At 46.9% G+C, this 20,962-nt stretch overlaps 1 protein-coding gene across 2 annotated transcripts in view; it reads left to right on the plus strand.

Annotated features, from left to right (window-relative positions):
• The window catches only part of LYPD5 (LY6/PLAUR domain containing 5), a 31,723-nt gene extending 18,153 nt beyond the window's left edge, over positions 1-13,570 (plus strand). The window contains exons 1-5 of one of the 2 annotated variants that reach the window (XM_011963093.1): positions 8,488-8,632; positions 10,127-10,255; positions 10,956-11,132; positions 11,338-11,484; positions 11,814-13,570. In XM_011963093.1, coding sequence (XP_011818483.1) covers positions 8,569-8,632; positions 10,127-10,255; positions 10,956-11,132; positions 11,338-11,484; positions 11,814-12,052 — 756 coding nt within the window. In that variant the 5' untranslated portion in view covers positions 8,488-8,568 and the 3' untranslated portion in view covers positions 12,053-13,570. Of the gene's footprint in view, positions 1-8,487; positions 8,633-10,126; positions 10,256-10,955; positions 11,133-11,337; positions 11,485-11,813 lie in introns of those variants that run through there. The other variant, XM_011963094.1, reaches the window with a different exon arrangement.
• The last annotated feature ends 7,392 nt before the right edge of the window (positions 13,571-20,962 follow it).

A 20,962-nucleotide genomic window follows, 5' to 3' on the forward strand; every position in this document is an offset into this window, starting at 1 on the left:
GGGAAAAAATTAGCAAAATTAGTCAGGCATAGTGGCACACAACTGTGGTCCCAGCTACTCAAGAGGCTGAGGAGGGAGGATCACTTGATTCCAGCAGGTTGAAGCTGCAGTAACCCATGATTATGCCAGTGCACTCAAGCCTGGGTAACAGAGCAAGACCCTGTCTCAAAAAAACACACAACTATATAACAACATCAGTAGCAAGACAAGCATTTTACTCCCATTAATTCTATTAATTATGTACTGGGGGTTCTAGCCTATACAATAAAGCAAGAAAAAGAAAAAAAGGCTTAAAGATTGGACAGGAAAAAATAAAATGGATTTTATTTTGCAGATGCCATGATTCTACTGTCACCATGTGCAGTTGTTCATGTTGGGCACTGCACAAGAGCACTACACCTAAGGAGGTGCTATTCATTTCACAGACATCTTTACTATTTTGAAAACAACTTTTTGAAAATTATTGTGTATTGTGTATCTATTGCGGACTGCAAAAGTGATTTACAATTTATTGCAACTATGTTCCAGCAGATGGCAGTAAAGTGTCTTGTTCCAAAAGGGTTGGTAGCTACCATTCTACTTCCATATACTAAGGAGACATTGGTTTTGAAATGGAAAGATCTGTTGATTTTATGTCATTTAAAATAGCCTGTGCTTCTAAACAATGAGCTGCTCTTCCACGTGATATGCAGAACATTTTTTTAAAGTCCCTAATGGTGCCAGCACATTGTCTGTATTTAGTATTTCATAGTGCAGTTCATATTTTCATCTAATTCTTTACCAGAATGGAATTGTTGAATTCTATGTTTAAATCTACAAGTCCTGACCAGGCATGGTGACTCACGCCTGTAATCCCAGAACTTTGGGAGGCCGAGGCAGGTGGATCACCTGAGGTCAGGAGTTCGAAACCAGCCTGACCAACATAGTGAAACCCTGTCTCTATTAAAAATACAAAACATTAGCCCAGTGAATTAGCCAGGTGTGGTGGCAGTCGCCTGTAATCCCAGCTACAGAGGCTGAGGCAGGAGAATCACTTGAACCCGGGAGGTGAAGGTTGCAGTGAGCCGAGATCGTGCCATTGCACTCCAGCCTAGGCGACAAGAGCGAAGCTCTGTCTTAAATAAATAAATCAATCTACAAGTCCTTTCACTTGGCACAAATCACTGTATAATAACTAATATCCAGCCAGGCGCGGTGACTCGTGCCTGTAATCCCAGCACTTTGGGAGGCTGAGGCGGGCAGATCACGAGGTCAGGAGCTTGAGACCAGCCTGCCAACATGGTGAAACCACGTCTCTACTAAAAATACAAAAATTAGCTAGGTATGGTGGCGGGCACCTGTAATCCCAGCTACTCGAGAGGCTGAGGCAGGGGAATCACTTGAACCCGGAAGGCCGAGGTTACAGTGAGCAAGACCATACCATTGCACTCCAGCCTGGGTAACAGGGCGAGACTCTGACTCAAAACAACAACAACAATAACACAACAAACTAATATCCAGTTACCATTAATCATCCACAAAGAATGTGTGTGGGTTGAAATTAAAGAGTATTATGCAAGTCTGTTAATTATATTATTATAGTAGTTGTTTATTGCTTTAGAAATTTCATGAGTATAAAAATAAACTCATGAAAATTTAATGATTTGTTACCTACACAGTATTGAAAGATGCTAAAATTCTAAGATAAAATATTAACCTTATTTGATGTCTATCAAGGACAAAAAATAATCAGGACCAGAAAGTGGAAAGCTATTATGAAACAAAGTGGATCATTGAATGAATTTTTGAGAAAAAGTTGCAAAGGGAAAAAATTTCCACAGCTGCTATTTTGGCAGAATGTAGCACAGATCCGTTAATGATTGAGCAGAATAGACCATGAATTTACTCCTTCCACTTTTGTGTAAGCCAAGAAAAGAAAATTCAAGAAATAACTGGAAAACAGGAAAAATGGAGAATAAATGAACCCTTTAATTACATGTTCTTTTCGTCAATCCAGGTACCCAGCCACCTAATTTAAATATTAAACTCTTTAAATGTGAATATTTAAATATCAAACCCTTAAAAATTATCCGCCTTAAATAAGAGCAATTAGGCTGGGTACAGTGGCTCATGCCTGTAATCTCAGTGCTTTGGGAGGCTGAGGCCAGTACATCAGTTGGGGTCAGGAGTTCAAGACCAGCCTGGCCAACATGGTGAAACCCCATCTCTACTAAAAATATAAAAATTAGCCAGGCATGGTGGCGGACACCTGTAATCCCAGCCTGTCTGGAGGCTGAGACATGAGAATCACTTGAACCTGGGAGGCAGAGGTGAGTCAAGATCACACCACTGCACTCCAGCCTAGGCAACAGAGGGAGACTCTGTCTCAAAAATAAAAAAGAACATTTAACTTCCGAAAGACAGTAACGGTAGATGGAAAAGTTGTTTCACATCAATATTTTCAACTGAGGAATAAATGACCAGATCAGGTAACTTTGTTTAATCTCAAAGGATTCTGTAATTAATCTTTATTTCAAACAGGTGGAAAAAAATACACTGGAGGTGGAGAAAAATACACTAAGGCAAAGAAATGAGTAGAATGTGGTGTGGATGCTGTGATTTGCCACCAAGATCTCTTCAAGAATGAAGGACTCTGACAGCTACTTCTGACGTCAGCCCCTTGGGCATTGCCTCAGCTGACCAGAACCCACAAGCCCAGTGCCAGACCTCCCCCTGGGGCGCACTGAACCCTTGTTTTGACTGAATCAGGACCCAATCTCACCCTCTGCTCAAAATCCAGCTTCCTTGGCCTCCTTTTCGCAGCTGTTGATCCCAAGGTCCTGCACACTAATCTCAGCTTCACAATCTGCCTCCCAGGAGAGCCCAGCCGGCAACAACACAGGTGAGCACAGCTATCATACATTATTTGAAAATGAGAAGATGGGCCGGGCGCGTTGGCTCACACCTGTAATCCCAACACTTTGGGAGGCCGAGGCGGGCGATCACCTGAAGTCAGGAGTTCAAGACCAGCCTGGCCAACATGGGGAAACCCTGTCACTACTAAAAATACAAAAATTAGCTGGGCATGATGGCAGTCACCTATAAATTTAGCTACTACTCAGGAGGCTGAAGCAGGAGAATCGCTTGAACCTGGGAGAGAGAGGTTGTAGTGAGCTGAGATCGCACCATTGCACTCCAACCTAGGCAACACGAGTGAAACTCTGCCACAAAAAAAAAAGAAAAGAAAGAAAATGAGATGAGGGGCAGTTCCATAAGAGTGCACAACATTCAAAATGATTTGATGTAATAACCGAAAAAAATTCAAAGCAGGGTCCCAAACAGATATTTGTACAGCCATATTCATAACAGCATCACTCACAATAGCCCAGAGGCGAAACACCCCCAGTGTCCATTGATGGATGGATGAATGAATAAATAGAATGTGGTATATCCACACAATGGGATATTGTTCAGCCTTTAAAAGGAAGGCAATTCTGACACATGCTGCATACAACATGGTTGTACCTTGGGGACATTATGCTAAATGAAATAAGCCAGTCACTAAAGGACAAGTACTATATGACTTCACTTATATGAGTTATCTAGAGCAGCGGTCCCAACCTCTTGGGCACCAGGGACCGATTGTGTGGAAGACAATTTTTCCATGGACCCGGGGGTGGGGGAGGGTTTCAGATGATTCAGGAGCATTACATTTATGGTGCATTTTATTTATATTATTATTACATTGTAATATATGATGAAATAATTATACAAGTCACCATAATGTAGAATCAGTGAGAGCCCTGAGCTTGTTGGGTTTGTTTTGTTTTGTTTTGTTTTGTTGAGACAGAGTCTTGCTGTGTCGCCCAGGCTGTACTGCAGTGGTGTGATCTTAGCTCATCACAAGCTCCGCCTTCGGGGTTCAAGGATTCTCTTGCCTCAGTCTCCTGAGTAGCTAGGATTACAGGCGCGCCCACTATGCCCAGCTAATTTTTATATTTTTAGTAGAGATGGGGTTTTACCATGTTGACCAGGTTGATCTTGAACTCCCGACCTCAAGTGATCCTCCTGCTTCAGCCTCCCAAAGTGCTGGGATTACAGATGTGAGCCACCACACCCGACTCACTGAGCTTGTTTTGCTGTCACTAGATGGTCCCATCTAGGGGTGATGGGAGACAGTGACAGATCATCAGCATTAGAGTCTCATAAGGAATGCACAGCCCAGACCCCTTGCATGCACAGTTCACAATAGGGTTCACGCTCCTATGAGAATCTAAGTCACTGATCTGACAGGAGACAGAGTTCAGGTGGTAGTACAAGTGATGGGGAGAGGCTGTAAGTACAGATGAGTCTTCCCTCCCTTGCGCAATGCTCACCTCTTGCTGTGCGCCCCGTTCCTAACAGGTACTGGTACCAGGCCCCCGGGGTTGGGGATCCCTGATCTAGAGTAGTCAAATTCACAGAAACAAAGTAGAATGGTGCTTGCCAGGGAGTGTGAATAGGAGGGATAGAAGAAAGGAGAGTTGTTTGATGGGTAAACAGTTTCAGTTTTGCAAGATGAAAAGTTCTGGATATTGATTGCACAACATGAATACACCTGATACTACTGAACTGTAAAAGAAAATTAAGATCTGATATGAAAGAAAGAAATATTGATGCTGCAGGAAGAATGTATGTGAAAACAGCAAAAGAGGCTGCGTGTGGTGGCTCACACCTGTAATCCCAGCACCTTGGGAGGCTGAGGAAGGTAGATCACGTGAGGTCAGGAGTTCGAGAGCAGCCTGGCCAACATGGTGAAACCCTGTGTCTACTAAAAATACAAAAATTAGCCAGGCATGGTGGCAGGCACCTGTGATCCCAGCTACTTGGGAGACTGAGGCAGGAGAATCACTTGAACCTGGGAGGCAGAGGTTCCAGTGAGCCAAGATGGTGCCACTGCACTCCAGCTTAGGCGACAGAGTGAGACTGGGTCTCAAAAAATAAAAAATAACAAAATAACAAAAGAATATATTGGCACACAATCTGCATGAGCCAATTTTTGACAAGGTAATGACTAGAGTTCCAAAAGAAAATTCACAATTCTGATAATGTTTGGAAGAACATTCATGCAGAATATGACGATTGGAAGCAAGGGATGACCCACGTTATTTAGGGAATAATATCTTAAAATGCATTACAATTATGACTTGTTTGATTAATGGAATCATTTCAAATAAGGCAAGAAATACTAAATACTTCTCAACTATTTGGGCCACAAAGCCTAGAAGCTACCCACATTTAGTAAACTGCTTATGAAAATCAAATATGGAAAAAAATTTTTGAGAGGCAAGATGTTTGCAAACATAATTGGAAATGGAACCATGCTTGGAAACTGATGGAATGCAACAGAAGATCCTGGAGAACATTCTAAGGCATCCAAAATTCTAAGGCATTCAACAGACTCGTGAACACTCAGACACCAGGCAGATGAGGACAGCCAGACGGATGCTCCCAAAAGGTACGGGGAGCTGACACTTCAAAGTCTCCAAAAGCACCTGAAGGATACCAGAATCAAAAGTGCACACAGCACTCACATACTCACACACTCACCAGACTGGTCGGCCTACCCTATAAGCCTCAATCCTTGAAACTGAAAACTGCTGTGAAGACCTCCAATGCCTTCACCTTCCACAGGGGCTTCAGAAAACCCATCCTCCTTCCTGACCAGACTCCACTCTCCAGAGACACCGAGCACAACCTTGCCCTGGTCCAGATAGACCCCCACTGAGAGCCTGGGGCAGAAACTGGAGAATCAGGAAGGAAGAATAATTTGGATGCAAAACAGGTTCTGGGAAGTGAGGCCTGATGGGAAGAGGAGGGATTTGGCAAGATAAGGGTAAGGGAGGACATAGCCTGGTGCGTGTTCACAGTGGCTGCTGTCAAAGAAAAATTGCACAGGCAAGGGAGACTTTATTCAAGGTGATTGCAATAGGGAAAGAGACCGAACTCAACTCCACTGAAACAAACATGCTAGGGTGTTTAAGCCCTAGGTAAGTTAATGGAAAAATACTGGAGGACAATAGGGGGAGGTGGGTCAATGGGATGTGTCCATCACATGGAGTTATTCCTGAGTCTGAAAATGTTTTTCTCTGTGATTGGGCCATCTGGGTTTCCCGATTGTCAGTTATCAAAGTGAGGCTCCTACCCTCGCACAGAGACTGGGAGATAGGGGTGCTATCTCCCTTGATGATTTCAAAGGGATAATTCCCAAGTCCTTGAAAAAGACATTCCTGGGTTGTAACACTGGCAAGAGACCAGGAGAAGATTTGCCTACATTTCAAATGGGAGAAAGCCAGGCGCGGTGGCTCACATCTGTAATCCCAGCAATTTGGGAGGCTGAGGCAGACAGATCACTTGAGGTGAGGAGTTCGTGACCAGCCTGGTCAACATGCTGAAACCCCGTCTCTACTAAAAATACAACAATTAGCTAGGCATGGTGGCACATGCCTGTTATCCCAGCTATTTGGGAGGCTGAGGCAGGAAAATCACTTGAACCCGGGAGGCAGAGCTTGCAGTGAGCCGAGATCACGTCACTGCCTAGCCTGGGCAACAGAGTGAGAGCCCGTCTCCAAAAAAAAAAAAAAAAAAAGTGGGATGTGGGGTGGGGGGTGTGTGCAAAGAAAGAATCTGCAATTATATTTGGCCCTCTGTGTCCATGGGGTTTTCCATCCACAGGTTCTACCTCCACGGATTCAGTCAACTTTGGATAAAAAATATTTTGAAACCAAAAAACAAAACAAAACAAAAAACATAGAAATAGAAAACAATATGATATAACAACTATTTGCATATTGTTTATATTATATTAGCTATTATAAGTAATCTAGAGATAATTTAAAGTATACAGGAGGGTGCATGTAGCTTGTATGAAAATACTACACCATTTTATATCAGGGACTTGAGCATCCTTGGATTTTGTTATCAAAAAGAGCTCTGGAGGCCGGGCGCGGTGGCTCACGCCTGTAATCCCAGCACTTTGGGAGGCCGAGGGGGGTGGATCACAAGGTCAGGAGATCAAGACCATCCTGGCTAACATGGTGAAACCACGTCTCTACTAAAAATACAAAAAAATTAGCCGGGCGCAGTGGCAGGCGCCTGGAGTCCCAGCTACTCAGGAGGCTGAGGCAGGAGAATGGCGTGATCCCGGGAGGCGGAGCTTGCAGTGAGCCGAGATCGGGCCACTGCACTCCAGCCAGGGGGATAGAGCGAGACTCCGTCTCAAAAATAATAATAATAATAAGAGCTCTGGAACCAATACCCTGCAGATACCGAGGGATGACTGCACAAGTTTTCTTAAGTAAGTGCTCTACAAAAAGCATGATCCAGGGCCGAGAGTCAGGAAGAAACCTGTCTAAAGTTTAGTCGATCTGAGGAGACCGTTAAGGCTCTTTTGGTCACCAGCGTTACATGGACTCTGCCATCCATATGTGGGTCTGAGATTCTAGGTGTCTGCACATGACTGGTGCCTACTCTGTGGCTAGTGGATGAGCCCGATCCAGCAGGCAGAATCTCCAAGCAGCAAGAAGTGAGACAAACCAGCAGGTGCTAACCTGGGGTCTCTGCTCCAGCACCACTCACCTGCTGGGGCCTCCTCTGGACCCCCTCATCTGCTGAGTGTCTGAGCATCCACATGGGTCTGTCTGTGTCCTCGGGGGACAGTGTCCCTCTGGTTGTCTGCCGTATCTCCATCTTCCTGATTTCATTCATTTAATAAATGTTTCTGAAACACCTTGGGGGCATGTCATGTCTATCGCGGTGACCCTCTTCCCCCCCGGGTTTGTCTGTGTGACTACAGTTACATCTGTTCACACCAGGCTGTCTGTCTTTCTGTATCTCATGTGTAACTGCTTCCTCAAAGGCACGCTCTCTCTCTTTCTCTTTTGTGTCTGTCTCTCCCTGCTTGTCTCTTGGTGCCTCTCTGTTTGTGTCTTCATTCATTGATTCATTTGCTCACTCATACAGAAATATCTCAGACATTCCTGGAGGCCCCCGAAGAGTTCACAGCCTGTTAGGGGAGACAGACGCTAGCCCAGCCTAGTTTGATCAGGGCTGGGAGACAGGGAGGTGTTGCAGGCTGAGGATGTGTGGATGAGTGGGGAGATGCGGGTCAGAGAAGTCTTAGAGGAGGGGACGATGAATGTGTCTTTGGGTGTGGAGAAGTGGCCCCAGCATTGGAAGCTGTGTGGGTGGTGTGTGTTGGGGTAGGGGGAGGGAAGGGAAATCAAAAGGCCATATGTGCCACCCTCAGATTAGAGCAGGGTGTTGGGAAGGGTGTAGGAAGAAGGCCAGCAAGACACCAATCATTCAAAATTAAGGGTTCCAGACTTCTAGTTGTCTCCTCCCTCAGACCCAGAAGTGCAGGCCTCCAGCAACTCAGGATCACCCTGGTTCCATCATGATTACCTAGGAAGAGACCCGCCCACATAGGGAGGGTGGAACGGAGACATACTGGCCAGGCAGGGTGGCCGGGATGCTTAGGACTCAGTAGGGAGAACCAGCCAGGCAGCACATCACAGCGGGAGGAGCTGTCCCAGGTGGCGCAGCTGAGCAATGGCAATGGGGGTCCCCAGAGTCATTCTGCTCTGCCTCTTTGGTGCTGCACTCTGCCTGACAGGTACCCAAACTTCTGAATCCAGTAGTGAGAAGGGGCTGGGGGCCTGGACTCCTGGATCTGAGGGAAGAGGGACTGGGGGCCTGGACTCCTGGGTCTGAGGGAGGAGGGGGCTGGGGGTCTGGACTCCTGGGTATGAGGGAGGAGGGGGCTGGGGGCCTGGACTCCTGGGTCTTGGTGGGCGGGAGCCTGGAGACTATGTCATTTTCATTTCTCTTCCCTGCCTTCGTTCTTCTCCCATCAGTCATTTTTCCTGGTGTCTCTCTTCCCACCATCCCAGCCTTTCTTCTCTTCCTTGCCCAACCCCCAATTCAAAGGTATTTCCAGGGAGCCCTTAGGACTCTTTCCAGAACTGGCAGGAACCCTGGCTTCATCTTCCGGCAACCTCTACCCCATTGTGGGCTAGGACAGGAACATACTCATTTCAGAATGGAAGTGGTTACAAAGACAGGAAATTAGAAAGGTAGAAAGGAGGCTATTCCTGCACACAACTAAATCTGTGTGTTTCCGCTCCTCAACGGGAGAGAGTTTGATTTCTGTATGTGTCCACGTGCAGCACGTCCTGTGGGTCTCTGTGCTTGTGTGTGTTTCTCTGTATAGGTTTCAAAGTCTTAGTCTGAGCAAATGCTTTTGTGGGTCTGTTTCTGAGTTTGCTTTCTTTGTAAAAGAGATACGTGTGTAATTTTGTGTATCTGGGTCTGTGTTTACGTATTTCTGTGATTTGTAGGCCTATATTTATCTCTATGTCTATGTGCTCAGTATTTCTGTGATTTGGGACCTCTCTGGGTATGATTTTTCGTGCATCTGGTCCCTCTCTGTGTTGATATGATTATCACACATGCACAAGCATCCTCACAGACACACGCTTTGGTGTCTGTGATTTTCCATGTGTGAAGTGCTGTGCCTTAGTTAGGGGGGTTTATATTGCAGGGTCTAGGGGCATACTTGTTTCATGTGGGAATGTAAAACTCGGCCTGGGTGCATTCAGGATATTCTGTGTATATTTGTGAGACCTGCATGAATCTGTGTATATGTTGTTATGTGTTTATGTCAGTGTTGTGTGCTGCTGGGGCCGATGCGTGGGTTTGCAGGGCACTACAGGACCACACATCACTCTGCCTGTCCTGGAGTGCACGTTGCCCGTCAGGGGTCACTTACTGTGCTGTCGACATTGTGAGTTAAGTGTGGGGAAGGATGGGCAGAGTGAGAATGAATCACTTTTCCTTCCTATTCTAAATCATAGATAGGGAGCAGGCTTCCTGGAGGAGGGTGGAGACCTGGAGCGGCCTGGAGGGAAAAAAACTGGACTGTCAGCTGCAGAGAAGTCATTACTCTGCCATGAGACAGACACAGCTGTGACTAGCTGCAATAGTAGCACCTGGTCTCTCAAGGCGCCAGGGGCCAGGCCCATGTGCCTGTCATTGGCTGGGTGGAGCTCTGAGTTCCTGGGACAGGCTCACAGTGGCCCTACTGACTGCGCTATGTCCCTCTCCCCAGGGTCCCAAGCCCTGCAGTGCTACAGTTTTGAGCACACCTACTTTGGCCCCTTTGACCTCAGGGCCATGAAGCTGCCCAGCATCTCCTGTCCTCACGAGTGTTTTGAGGCTATCCTGTCTCTGGACACCGGTGAGGAGCGGGAACAGGGGGACAGGGATGAGAGATTAGGGAGGAAAAAGCGGGGAGAAGGGAGGAGAAAGGGAGGGGAATTGGGCAGAAGATGAAAAGATAAAGATAGAAAGATTGGGGGGAGAGGAAGAAGAGGAGGAAGAGAAAGAAAAGGGTGGATGAGGGCTGGGGCGTGGCTCAGGCCTGTAATCCTAGCACTTTGGGAGGCAAGCTGGTGGATCATGAAGTCAGGAGTTTGAGACCAGCCTAGCCAACAAGACGAAACCCCGTCTCTACTAAAAACACAAAAAATTAGCGGGGTGGCGGGCGCCTGTAATCCCAGCTACTCGAGAGGCTGAGGCATGGGAATCGCTTGAACCCGGGAGGCGGAGGTTGCAGTGAGCGGAGATCGCGCCACTGCACTCCAGCCTGGCGACAGAGCGAGACTCCGTCCCCCGCCCCACAAAAGAAAAAGTGGATGAGGGACGAGACGAGCAGTGGGGGGAGGAGACAATGGGGAAGCAAGGAAGAGAAGGTGGGAGAGTCGCACAGGAAGGAAGAGTGGAGGAAGAGAAGAACTCGGGGAAAAGGTCTGGGGGTGAGAGGAAGGAGGGGAGGAGGTGTAGGTGAAAGCAAAAGGGTAGAGGGAGGAGGAAGAACGCTGAGACTGGAGGAAGAAGGGTTTCGGGAAGCAGAGCACGAGCCCCGATCCCGCCCCCAGGGTATCGCGCGCCGGTGACCCTGGTGCGGAAGGGCTGCTGGACCGGGCCGCCTGCCGGCCAGACGCAATCGAACCCGGACGCGCTGCCGCCAGACTACTCGGTGGTGCGCGGCTGCACAACTGACAAGTGCAACGCCCACCTCATGACTCATGACGCCCTCCCCAACCTGAGCCAAGGTGCGCGGGAGAGCCGGGCTGGGCTCCGGGCGGGACGATGAGAGGCCGGGCAGACCCGGGGAAGGCGTGGCCTCCGCTGAGCGCCTTCTCTTGGCGCGCTAGGATCCCAGCCCCCTAGACGTGCTAAGGCGCGGGCTCAGTGCGCAGTCCGCACGATTGTGCTAGGGTACCACTGCCTGAGTGTGCGTCTACCCTCTCTTGCCAGCACCCGACCCACCGACGCTCAGCGGCGCCGAGTGCTACGCCTGTATCGGGGTCCATCAGGATGACTGCGCTATCAGCAGGTCCCGACGGGTCCAGTGTCACCAGGACCAGACCGCCTGCTTCCAGGGCAATGGCAGAATGACAGTCGGTGAGGAACTGAAAGGGTGGTAGGGCCTGGGCAAGGCATATGGAGGCAGGGCAACCATGAGAGTAGTGACACCAGACAGGCCCAACAGGCAGACATGGCCCTGCTCTGAGGTGGGAGGCATGGCCCTGCTCTGAGGGAGGAGGCATGGCCCCTGGTCTGAGGGAGGAGGCATGGCCCTGGTCTGAGGGAGGAGGCCTGGCCCTGGTCTTAGGAGGAAAACCTGAAGCAAGTCTGAGGACCGAGGCATGGCCCTAGCCACCAAGGTGGAAGTTCAGGTGCAGCTGTCTCCCTCAGTTCTGACCGCTCCTCACTGCTCCGCCCACCCCCAGGCAATTTCTCAGTCCCTGTGTACATCAGAACCTGCCACCGGCCCTCCTGCACCACTGAGGGCACCACCAGCCCCTGGACAGCCATCGACCTCCAGGGCTCCTGCTGTGAGGGGCACCTCTGCAACAGGAAATCCATGACCCAGCCCTTCAGCAGTGCTTTGGCCACCACCCCTCCCCGAGCAGTACAGGTCCTGGCCCTGCTCCTCCCGGTCCTCCTGCTGGTGGGGCTCTCAGCATAGACTGCCCCTCCAGCATGCTGGGGACAGGGTTCACACACCTCCTTCTTGCTGCTTCAGCCCCTATCACATAGCTCACTGGAAAACGATGTTAAAATAAGAATTGCACTCCTGTCCCTCTGGCCTTCCATCTCTCCCTCCCTCGTGCCCCCCTGGTCAACAGGACTGGAAGAAACTGGACACAGTCACCAGTATCCCAGGGGAGGGGAAAACAGCCATGTCCTGCCCTGATGAAGAGCAATTCTCATCACAGCTGTTACTTACTGAGCACCAGGCACCCTGTAACACAGCTTCCTGTGCTCTCCCTCCAGAGCTTGTCACAGCTCTAGGAGGGAGCTATACAATGATGTCTTTATTAGTGTCATCATGAGAGGCCCAATAAGCAGTATGCCCTAACAGTTAGTAGGCCAGCCTCTGGAGGTAAGCTACATGGGTTCAAATCCTGGCTCCGCCATTCAGCCTACAGAGACCATGAGCAAGTTACTTAAGCCAGGCTCTGGAGCTAAGCTGCACGAGTTCAAATCCCAGCTCCACCATTCAGCCCTCAGAGACCATGGATGAGTTACTTGAGCTCTCTGTGCCAATATTTTCTCACCTGTAAGGTGGGGGTGAAAATAAACTCTATAAATGATGACAAGAACTGCTTCACAGTAGTTGTAGTGAGGATTCAACAAGATTAACATTTAGTACTTGGGACACAGCAGTGGCCCAGTGTAAGTGGGCTACTGTCATAAGCTCTAAGTCACAGGTCAACAAACTGAAAGGCAAAAGCACTTGGTTGAGCTTGTGTATCTAGTGAGTAGAGAATCAAGAACCAGATTCCCAGCCCCATGAACTGCTAAGCAACACCATCTCCCAAACACATGAGTGCCAATTAACTTCACAGAAAAACACAAAAGGCAAAGTTCAGCGAGGTGAAATTCTCCAAGCTGTAAAGATCAGGGAAGACTTCCTGGAGGAATTAACCCTTGAGAAAAATCCTAAAGGATCAATAGTAGCTAGCAAAAAGAAGCAAGAGGAAGGGCATTGTAGGTAGAGGAGACAGCCTGGACAAAGGTCTGAGGGAGGAAGGAACACAGGGTGTACAGGACACTTTCATAAGTGCATGAACTTCATAGAGATGGGATCCTTCAGCATGTTCTCTGTGCACATGCTTTACTATGTTCTTTCACATGCTTTTTGCCACTTGATCTTTCCAGCAACTCAGTGAGGGAAGCAAAAAAGTAAGTTGCATCCTGCTATTGTCTGAATGTTTATGCTCCTCAAAATTCATCTTTTGAATCCTAATCACCAAAGTGATGTTACTGGGAGGTGGTGAGATCATGAGGGTGGAGCCCCCATGAATAGGATTAGTGCCCTTATAAAAGAGGCCCCGGAGAGCTGCCTTGCCCCACATTAGAACACAGCCGGCAGGTGCCTATAAGCAAGAAAGTGGGTTCTCACCAGCCATCGAATCTGCTGGTGCATTGATTGTAGACTTCTCAGATTCCCGGAGCTGTGAGACATAAATTTCTGTTATGTGTAACCCATACAGTCTATGGTATTTTGTTACAGTAGCCCGAAGGGACTAAGACACGTTCCTGTTTTACAGACAAGATGCCCAAAGCACAATGAGAAAGCAATTTTCAGAGTAAGTGCATAGCAAGAGTAGCCTCCCGTATCTTCTCGCTCCATGTCAGCAAGCAGCCTTGGGGGAAGGTGGGCAATTCAGAAATGCTCTGCTCCTATGCTCCTGTAAGGCCAACATGACAAGGGCTTCAGTTGTCTTTACACCCTGACATACAAGGGGAAGCTGGATGTCTTCATTCGTCCTTCACATTTACTGAGCACCTACTATGTGCAAGGCGCTGTTCCAGTTGTTGGGCATACAGCAAGGAACAAAAGTGGCAAAAATTCCCACCTTCAAGGAGCTAGCCTTTTTGATGGGCTAGCAATCCAAAGCAAACTTTGGATTTTGTTTGTGTATTTATTAGAGGCAGGGTCTCGCTCTATCCCAGGCTGGAATGCAGTGGCACAATCAGCTCACTGCGGCCTCAATCTCCCAGGCTCAAGCAATCCTCCCATCTCAGCCTCCCTAGTAGCTGGAACTACAGGTGTGTGCCACCACACCCTGCTAATTTTTGTATTTTTTTATAGAGATGGGGCCCCACTATGCTGCCCAGCCTAGTCTCAAATCCCTGGGCCCAAGCAATCCTCCTGCCTCAGTCTCCCAAAGTGCTGAGATTACAGGTGTGAGCCACCATGCCCAGCCAGATTTTGGATTTTATTGCAAATGTGGTCTGAAGTTGGGATGGCCAGTTTGATGTGTCAACTTACCTAGGTGACAATTCCAGTTATTCAGTCAAACACTAATCAGTGTGTTGATGTGAGGGTATTTTGTAGATGTGATTAAAGCTCATAATCAGTTGACTTTGAGGAAGGGAGATTGTTCTAGACAATTTGAGTAGGCCTGACTCAATCAGCTCAAAGGTCTTTGGAGCAGAGATGAGGCTTCTCTGAGGAAGAAAAAAAAAACTGCACCTATGGACAGCTGCTTCAGCCCATGTCTAAGATTCCAGCTTGCTCCTTCTGACCTGCCCAGCCAGGCCACATAAGCCAATTCTTTGCAATAAATATTGTATTATAGATCGTCTACTGGTTCTGTTTTTCTGGTTAATCCAAGACTAATACAGAATGCGTTGGAGCCAGTATGGTGGCTCACGCCTGTCATCCAGCACTTTGGGAGGCTGAGGTGGGCAGATGACCTAAGGTCAGGAGTTCAAGACTAGCCTGGCCAATATGGTGAAATGCCATCTCTACTAAAAATACAAAAACTAGCCAGGCGTGCTGGCATGGACCTGTAGTCCCAGCTACTCAGGAGGCTGAGGCAGGAGAATCGCTTGAACCCAGGAGGCAAAGGTTGCAGTGAGCTGAGATCGTGCCATCACATTTCATCCTGGGCAACAGACTAAAACTGTCTCAAAAAAAAAAAAGTGTTGGAGAAGTAGAAGACTGCTATAATCATATATAGGTGTGCATATATATGTTGTATGTGTATATAAGTATATGCACATATAATTACATGTAATGTATATGATATAATATTTTCATTGAGGCATAAAATATATACAATAAAATGCATAAATTGCAATTTTTCCATGTGTACATACCTGAATAACCTCCACCCAGGTCAAGATTTAGAAAATTTCCAGCCCGTGTCCCCAGAGCCTCCCTCATAGCCCTTCAGAGTTAGTTTCCCACCCCTAAGATAACCATGACTCCAACTTCTATCATAGATCAATATTGCTTATTTTAAACTTCATACGAATGGAATCTACAGCATGTGCTCTTGTGTACATACTTTACATTTTAAAAGCTTCCCTGTGGCAAGAATAGAAGCTAGACCTGTGAGGTGGCTACTGCACCAGTCTAGGTAAGAAGTGATGTACCCATGATGGCAGAGGTAGTGCAAGGAGTTGGAAAATGAATAGATTTTTAATTTAGCTGCTCCTTTACAGGTTGCAGGGAATAGATTTTATTAGTGGAGAAGACAGGACTTGCTGATATAGTGGTTGAGGAGTACTTGAGATGACTCCTAAGTTTCAGCCTGAGGAACAACGTAAATAGGTTTCAGCCTGAGGAACAGGGGAAAAAAAGAAATTGTTCAGCTTCATGGTAATCTTTTTTTTTTTTCTTTTTTTTTAGACAAAGTCTTGCTCTGTCACCCAGGCTGGAGTGCAGTGGCTCAATCTCGGCTCACTGCAAGCTCCACCTCCCAGGTTCAAGCGATTTTCCTGCCGCAGCTTCCTGAGCAGCTGGGATTGCAGGCATGAGCCACTGCGTCTAGCTAAGTTTTTTGTGTGTTTTTAGTAGAGATGGGGTTTCACCATGTTGGCCAGGCTGGTCTCAAACTCCTGACCTCGAGTGATCCGCCTGCCTCAGCCTCCCAAAGTGCTGGGATTACAGGTGTGAACCATCACGCCCAGCCAGCTTCTTTATAATCTTATGGTGCCACAGTGATGATAAAGGCAGTCCGACATTGGCCGAGGGGTTGTTAGGCAGTGTATGACTGTACTTCTGAGACAGTAGATTCTCCCTGAGGTGTGCTGGCCAGGGACTCCTGTGAGATGCAATACATGAGCAATTGGCAGTTCTTTGCCATGAGAGCGATTCAAAAACTTCTAAAAGGTTATACTTGACGGCTCTCACTAAGCAGAACAGGGGTGCACAGACTGTCTTAGAACTCATAGTATGGGGAGTCCAAGTGAAATTGTGGACTCAGTTATGTAGCTGTTTGGGTATCACGACCCAGATGCCTTTGTGAGTGCTTAGCAGAGAGGGAGATGCTTTTCAAAAGTAATTATGGTTTTGGACCATAAATTTTATTTTATTTATTTTTTAGACGGAGTCTCGCTCTGTTGCCCAGGCTGGAGTGCAGTGGCATGATCTCAACTTACTGCAACCTCTGCCTCCTGGGTTCAAGCAATTCTCCTGTCCCAGCCTTCTGAGTAGCTGGGACTGTACAGGTGCATGCTACCACATCTGGGTAATTTTTGTATTTTTGGTAGAGATGGGGGCAGGTGCAGGGGGTGGTGCTTTCACCATATTGGTCAGGCTGGTCTCAAACCCCTGACCTCAGGTGATCCACCCTCCTCAGCCTCCCAAAGTGCTGGGATTACAGGTGTGAGCCACCACGCCCAACCTGGACCATGAATTCTAAATCATTATAACTAGGCTCACACACATCTTTATGAATCAAAATAGGAACCATTAAAATCAACACATTTTGCCAACAAGAAATAAGTTTGTTGATTCCTGTAGTATAAAAATACGTGCTTCAGGATTCAACAAACTCTGCTTTATGACCATTTTGAACTCAAATAAGAAAGTCTCTCTAATTTGCTTTTTATCTAATATCATTTCCATAGTCTAAAATAAACATCAAGTAATAAGTCATTTGCAAAAAAAATGTAAAGCAAGAAATGCCCATTAAAATGATGTATAACAGGCCGGGTATGGTGGCTCACAACTGTAATCCCAGCACTTTGGGAGGTCGAAGTGGGCAGATCACTTGAAGCCAGGAGTTCGAGACCAGCCTGGCCAACATGGTGAAACCCTGTCCCTACTAAAAATACAAAAATTAGCCAGGCATGGTGGTGCACACCTGTAATCCCAACTGCTCGGGAGGCTGAGGCAGGAGAATCACCTGAATCTGGGAGGCAGAGGTTGCAGTAAGCCTAGATCGTGCCACTGCTCTCCAGCCTGGGTGACAGAGCAAGACTCTGCCTCAAAAAAAAAAAAGTATAACATAACCACATTTGTTTAAGAAGGTATTCCAATATCAAATGGCAAATTCCAACAATGCAAAAATCACCATTACTTTTGCACTCGCCTAATAAAAGCTTCACCTTCTGGAAACAGTGATTCACACCCGTAATCCCAGCAATTTGGGAGGCAGAGGAGAAAGGATTGCTTTAGCCCAGGAGTGTGAGACCAGCCTGGCTGTCTCTCTAAAAAGTTTAATTAAAAGTAAAATAAAAAGCTTCATTTATTGGCAAGGATGTGGAATTACTGGGATTCTCACATCCAGGTAGTATGTGTGTAAAATAGAACAACCACTTCAAAAACTATCTTTCAGTACCTACCTAAACCAGACTCTGCACACACACTGTGACCCAGCATTTCCACTCCTGGATAGAGCTCTCCAACATAAATTAGTGTCTATATTTTCCCAAAAGACATGTACTAGAATATTCCTAGCAGAACAATTTATAATAGTCACAAAATAGAAACAGCCCAAGTACCAATCAACAGTAGAGTGGATAAATCAATTTGTGGCCTATTTGCGTAATAGAGTACTACACAGCAATGAGAATGAACACTCTACAAGTGTATGCAATAGCATGGAGGAATCTCACAAACAAATGTTGAACAAAAGAATAAAGACACACAAGAGAACATTCTGTATGTTTCCATTTAAGCAAATCACAACAGTTGGCAAAACTAAATATGCAATCAGAAGTCATAGTAATGACTATTTGGGGGCAGTTGCAACTGGAAGAGGGGTAAAGGAGTATCTAGGAGCCTGACCATTGTGTTTATTCATCTGAGCATTCATTGAGCTGTTCCCTTGGCATTTGTGCTCCTTCTATATGCATATGATTTCCAATGAACGTTTTAAAGATCTTAAAAAACTTTCTTAGGGTAGAAAAGGCAAATGGAACCCAGGCATGGTGGCTCATGCCTGTAATTCCAGCACTGTGGTAGACCAAGTGGGGAGGATTGCTTGAGCCCAGGGGTTTGAGACCAGTTTGGGCAACATAGCAAGACCCCATCTCTAAAAAGAAAAGAAAAGGCAAATGGTGGTGGTGTCAGGGGATGGGGGAACAAAGAGGAAACAAGAGCCTCCTTCTTTCTTAAAAGTATTAATTTGTTTACAACCAATGAGCAAAAGAGTAAAGACTTCAGTTAATCACCTTATCACATGAACCAGGGCATTTTATGCAACATATTACATAAAAGAACTTAATAAATGAATAGATCCAGAAAATATAGTCTGTATTCCATTTATTGGTCCTAAATTATCCAAATTATGTGTAACATTTTTGTGATTGAATGGACTTAAGTTTGCATGTCATTCATTTTTGCCTACCCCGTCACACACATCTCTTTGTACTCTTGATCTATGGTCATCTGTTTGAATATTTAGCCATTTTTTACTACTCACTCAACAACTAATTATTGTTGTCTTCTAGTTGCAATGCACAAGAAATATCTGATTTTGATGGAGTGGGGGAAGCAATGGAGAAGTAAGATGGATTTTACTCACAAAGTTTTTATTTACAAACACTTGATAAAGGGAAAGATGAGGCAAGGTCAAAATAAATTAGTAGATGGATAATACATGAAAGTAATGGAAGGGAGGGAAGAAGGAAGGAAAGGAGGGAGGGAAGGAAGGAGGAAACAAGAAAAGAGAACAAAGAAGAAAATATATGGCCAGGCGCAGTGGCTCATGCCTTTAATCCCAGTACTTTGGGAGGCTGAGACGGGTGGATCACCTGAGATCAAGAGTTCGAGACCAGCCTGGCCAACATGGCGAAACCCGGTCTCTACTAAAAATACAAAAATTAGCCAGGCATGGTGGCAGGCACCTGTAATTCCAGCTACTCAGGAGGCTGAGGCAGGAGAATCGCTTGAACCCAGGGGGCAGAGGTTGCAGTGAGCCAAGATCACATCACTTCACTCCAGCCTGGGTGAAAGAATGAAACTCTGCAAAAAAAAAAGAAAAAAGAAGAAGAAAATATGCATAGCTGCTACCACTTGCATTTCTGTAATTGGTCACAAGGCCATAGTTGGTAAGTTTAACCTCTTCCGTTACTCATGCCAAGTAATGGAATTAGCGGAATGTAATATCTTTGCCCTCAGTTGGCTGGTGGTCTTTATTGAACAAAATGACCCAAAATTGTTTTCCTGAAAGGTCTAAATCCTCCATAGGGTCAGTGGGTCTAAATCCTCAGTGGTCCTACCTTTTGTTTGGTTGGTTGCTTTCACTAATGAATATGGATGTTCTAACAGGTGCTCCAGAGCATGACTTGGGTCCCAGACATGGCCTTTCTTGGCCCCATTGTGTAACCCAATTTCCTCTTGGTAATTGAGATCAATCGCCCTAGCAAATAGAGTAATCCTTTTCTTTACCTCTTGATTCAGTGGCAAGAGGACCTGCAAGTGGCCAGATGGCTGTCTCATCGTCCAGCTCAGTGGACCAGCCGCTGCGCCCCCTGGTGGAGGCATACTTTATTTGAGACTCTACCCAAACCAGCAGAGCTCAGAGCTGTTGCGGACAGGAAGCAAAATTCTGCAAGTGAGTATCAGATGTAATGATGAGGGGTGTGGTGGCTCATGCCTGTAATCCCAGCACATTAGGGAGACTGAGGCAGGAAGATCGCTTGTGGCCAGGAGTTCGAGTAGGAGGTTGCCACGTGAACAGACTCGGGAACAGCATGCAGGCAGAGGGACAAGCCCACCCCAAGCCCTCAGGAAACACTTGTTAAATGGCAGAGAGGCCACGGGACAGGAGCAGGAACTCATAAGAGACAGAGAGCTGCAGGGACAAACGTCCAGCAAACAGTTATAACCCATTCTTCTGGGTTGGTGATGCTGGGGACCTAGCAATGAGTTAGATCAAGCCCTGCCCTTCTGGGCTGAAAAGAGACAGTCACAAACCAGGAGGCTCACAGTTGAAAAAACGTGAGGGACTAAGGGAGCTCCAAAGAAGAAAACCAGGGAAGGATCCTCCTAGGAATGAATCCCTGAGAAGAAACATAAATGATAAGTAGGAATTGGCAAAGAAGCAGGAGGAAGAGCATTCCAGGTAGGAAAGGTGGGAGGCACAAAGACTTGGTACGTGTGTAAAGTGTGAGGAAGGCCAGAAGTAGTGGCTCACTCCTGTAATCCCCGCACTTTGGGAGACTAAGGTGGGGAGAACACTTGAGCCCAGGACTTTGAAACCAACCTGGGCCACATGGTGAGACCTTATCTCTACAAAAGACTAAAAATATTAGTGGGGCATGATGGTGTGTGCCTGTGGTCCCACCTACTAGAGAGGCTGAGGTGGGAGGATTGCTTGAGCCCAGGTATTTGAGGTTGCAGTGAGCTGTGTTCACTCCATTGCACTCCAGCCTGGGCAACAGAGTGAGACCCAGTCTTTATTTATTTATTTATTTTTTTGAGACGGAGTCTCACTGCAAACTCCACCTTCCGGGTTCACGCCATTCTCCTGCCTCAGCCTCCCAAGTAACTGGGACTACAGGTGCCTGCTGCCATGCCCGGCTAATTTTTTTGCATTTTTAGTAGAGACGGGGTTTCACTGTGTTAGCCAGGATGGTCTCGATCTCCTGACCTCGTGATCCGCCCGCCTCGGCCTCCCAAAGTGCT

This window comes from Colobus angolensis, unplaced genomic scaffold (assembly GCF_000951035.1).
Source record: "Colobus angolensis palliatus isolate OR3802 unplaced genomic scaffold, Cang.pa_1.0 Scaffold60, whole genome shotgun sequence".
Classification (NCBI taxonomy): domain Eukaryota; kingdom Metazoa; phylum Chordata; class Mammalia; order Primates; family Cercopithecidae; genus Colobus; species Colobus angolensis.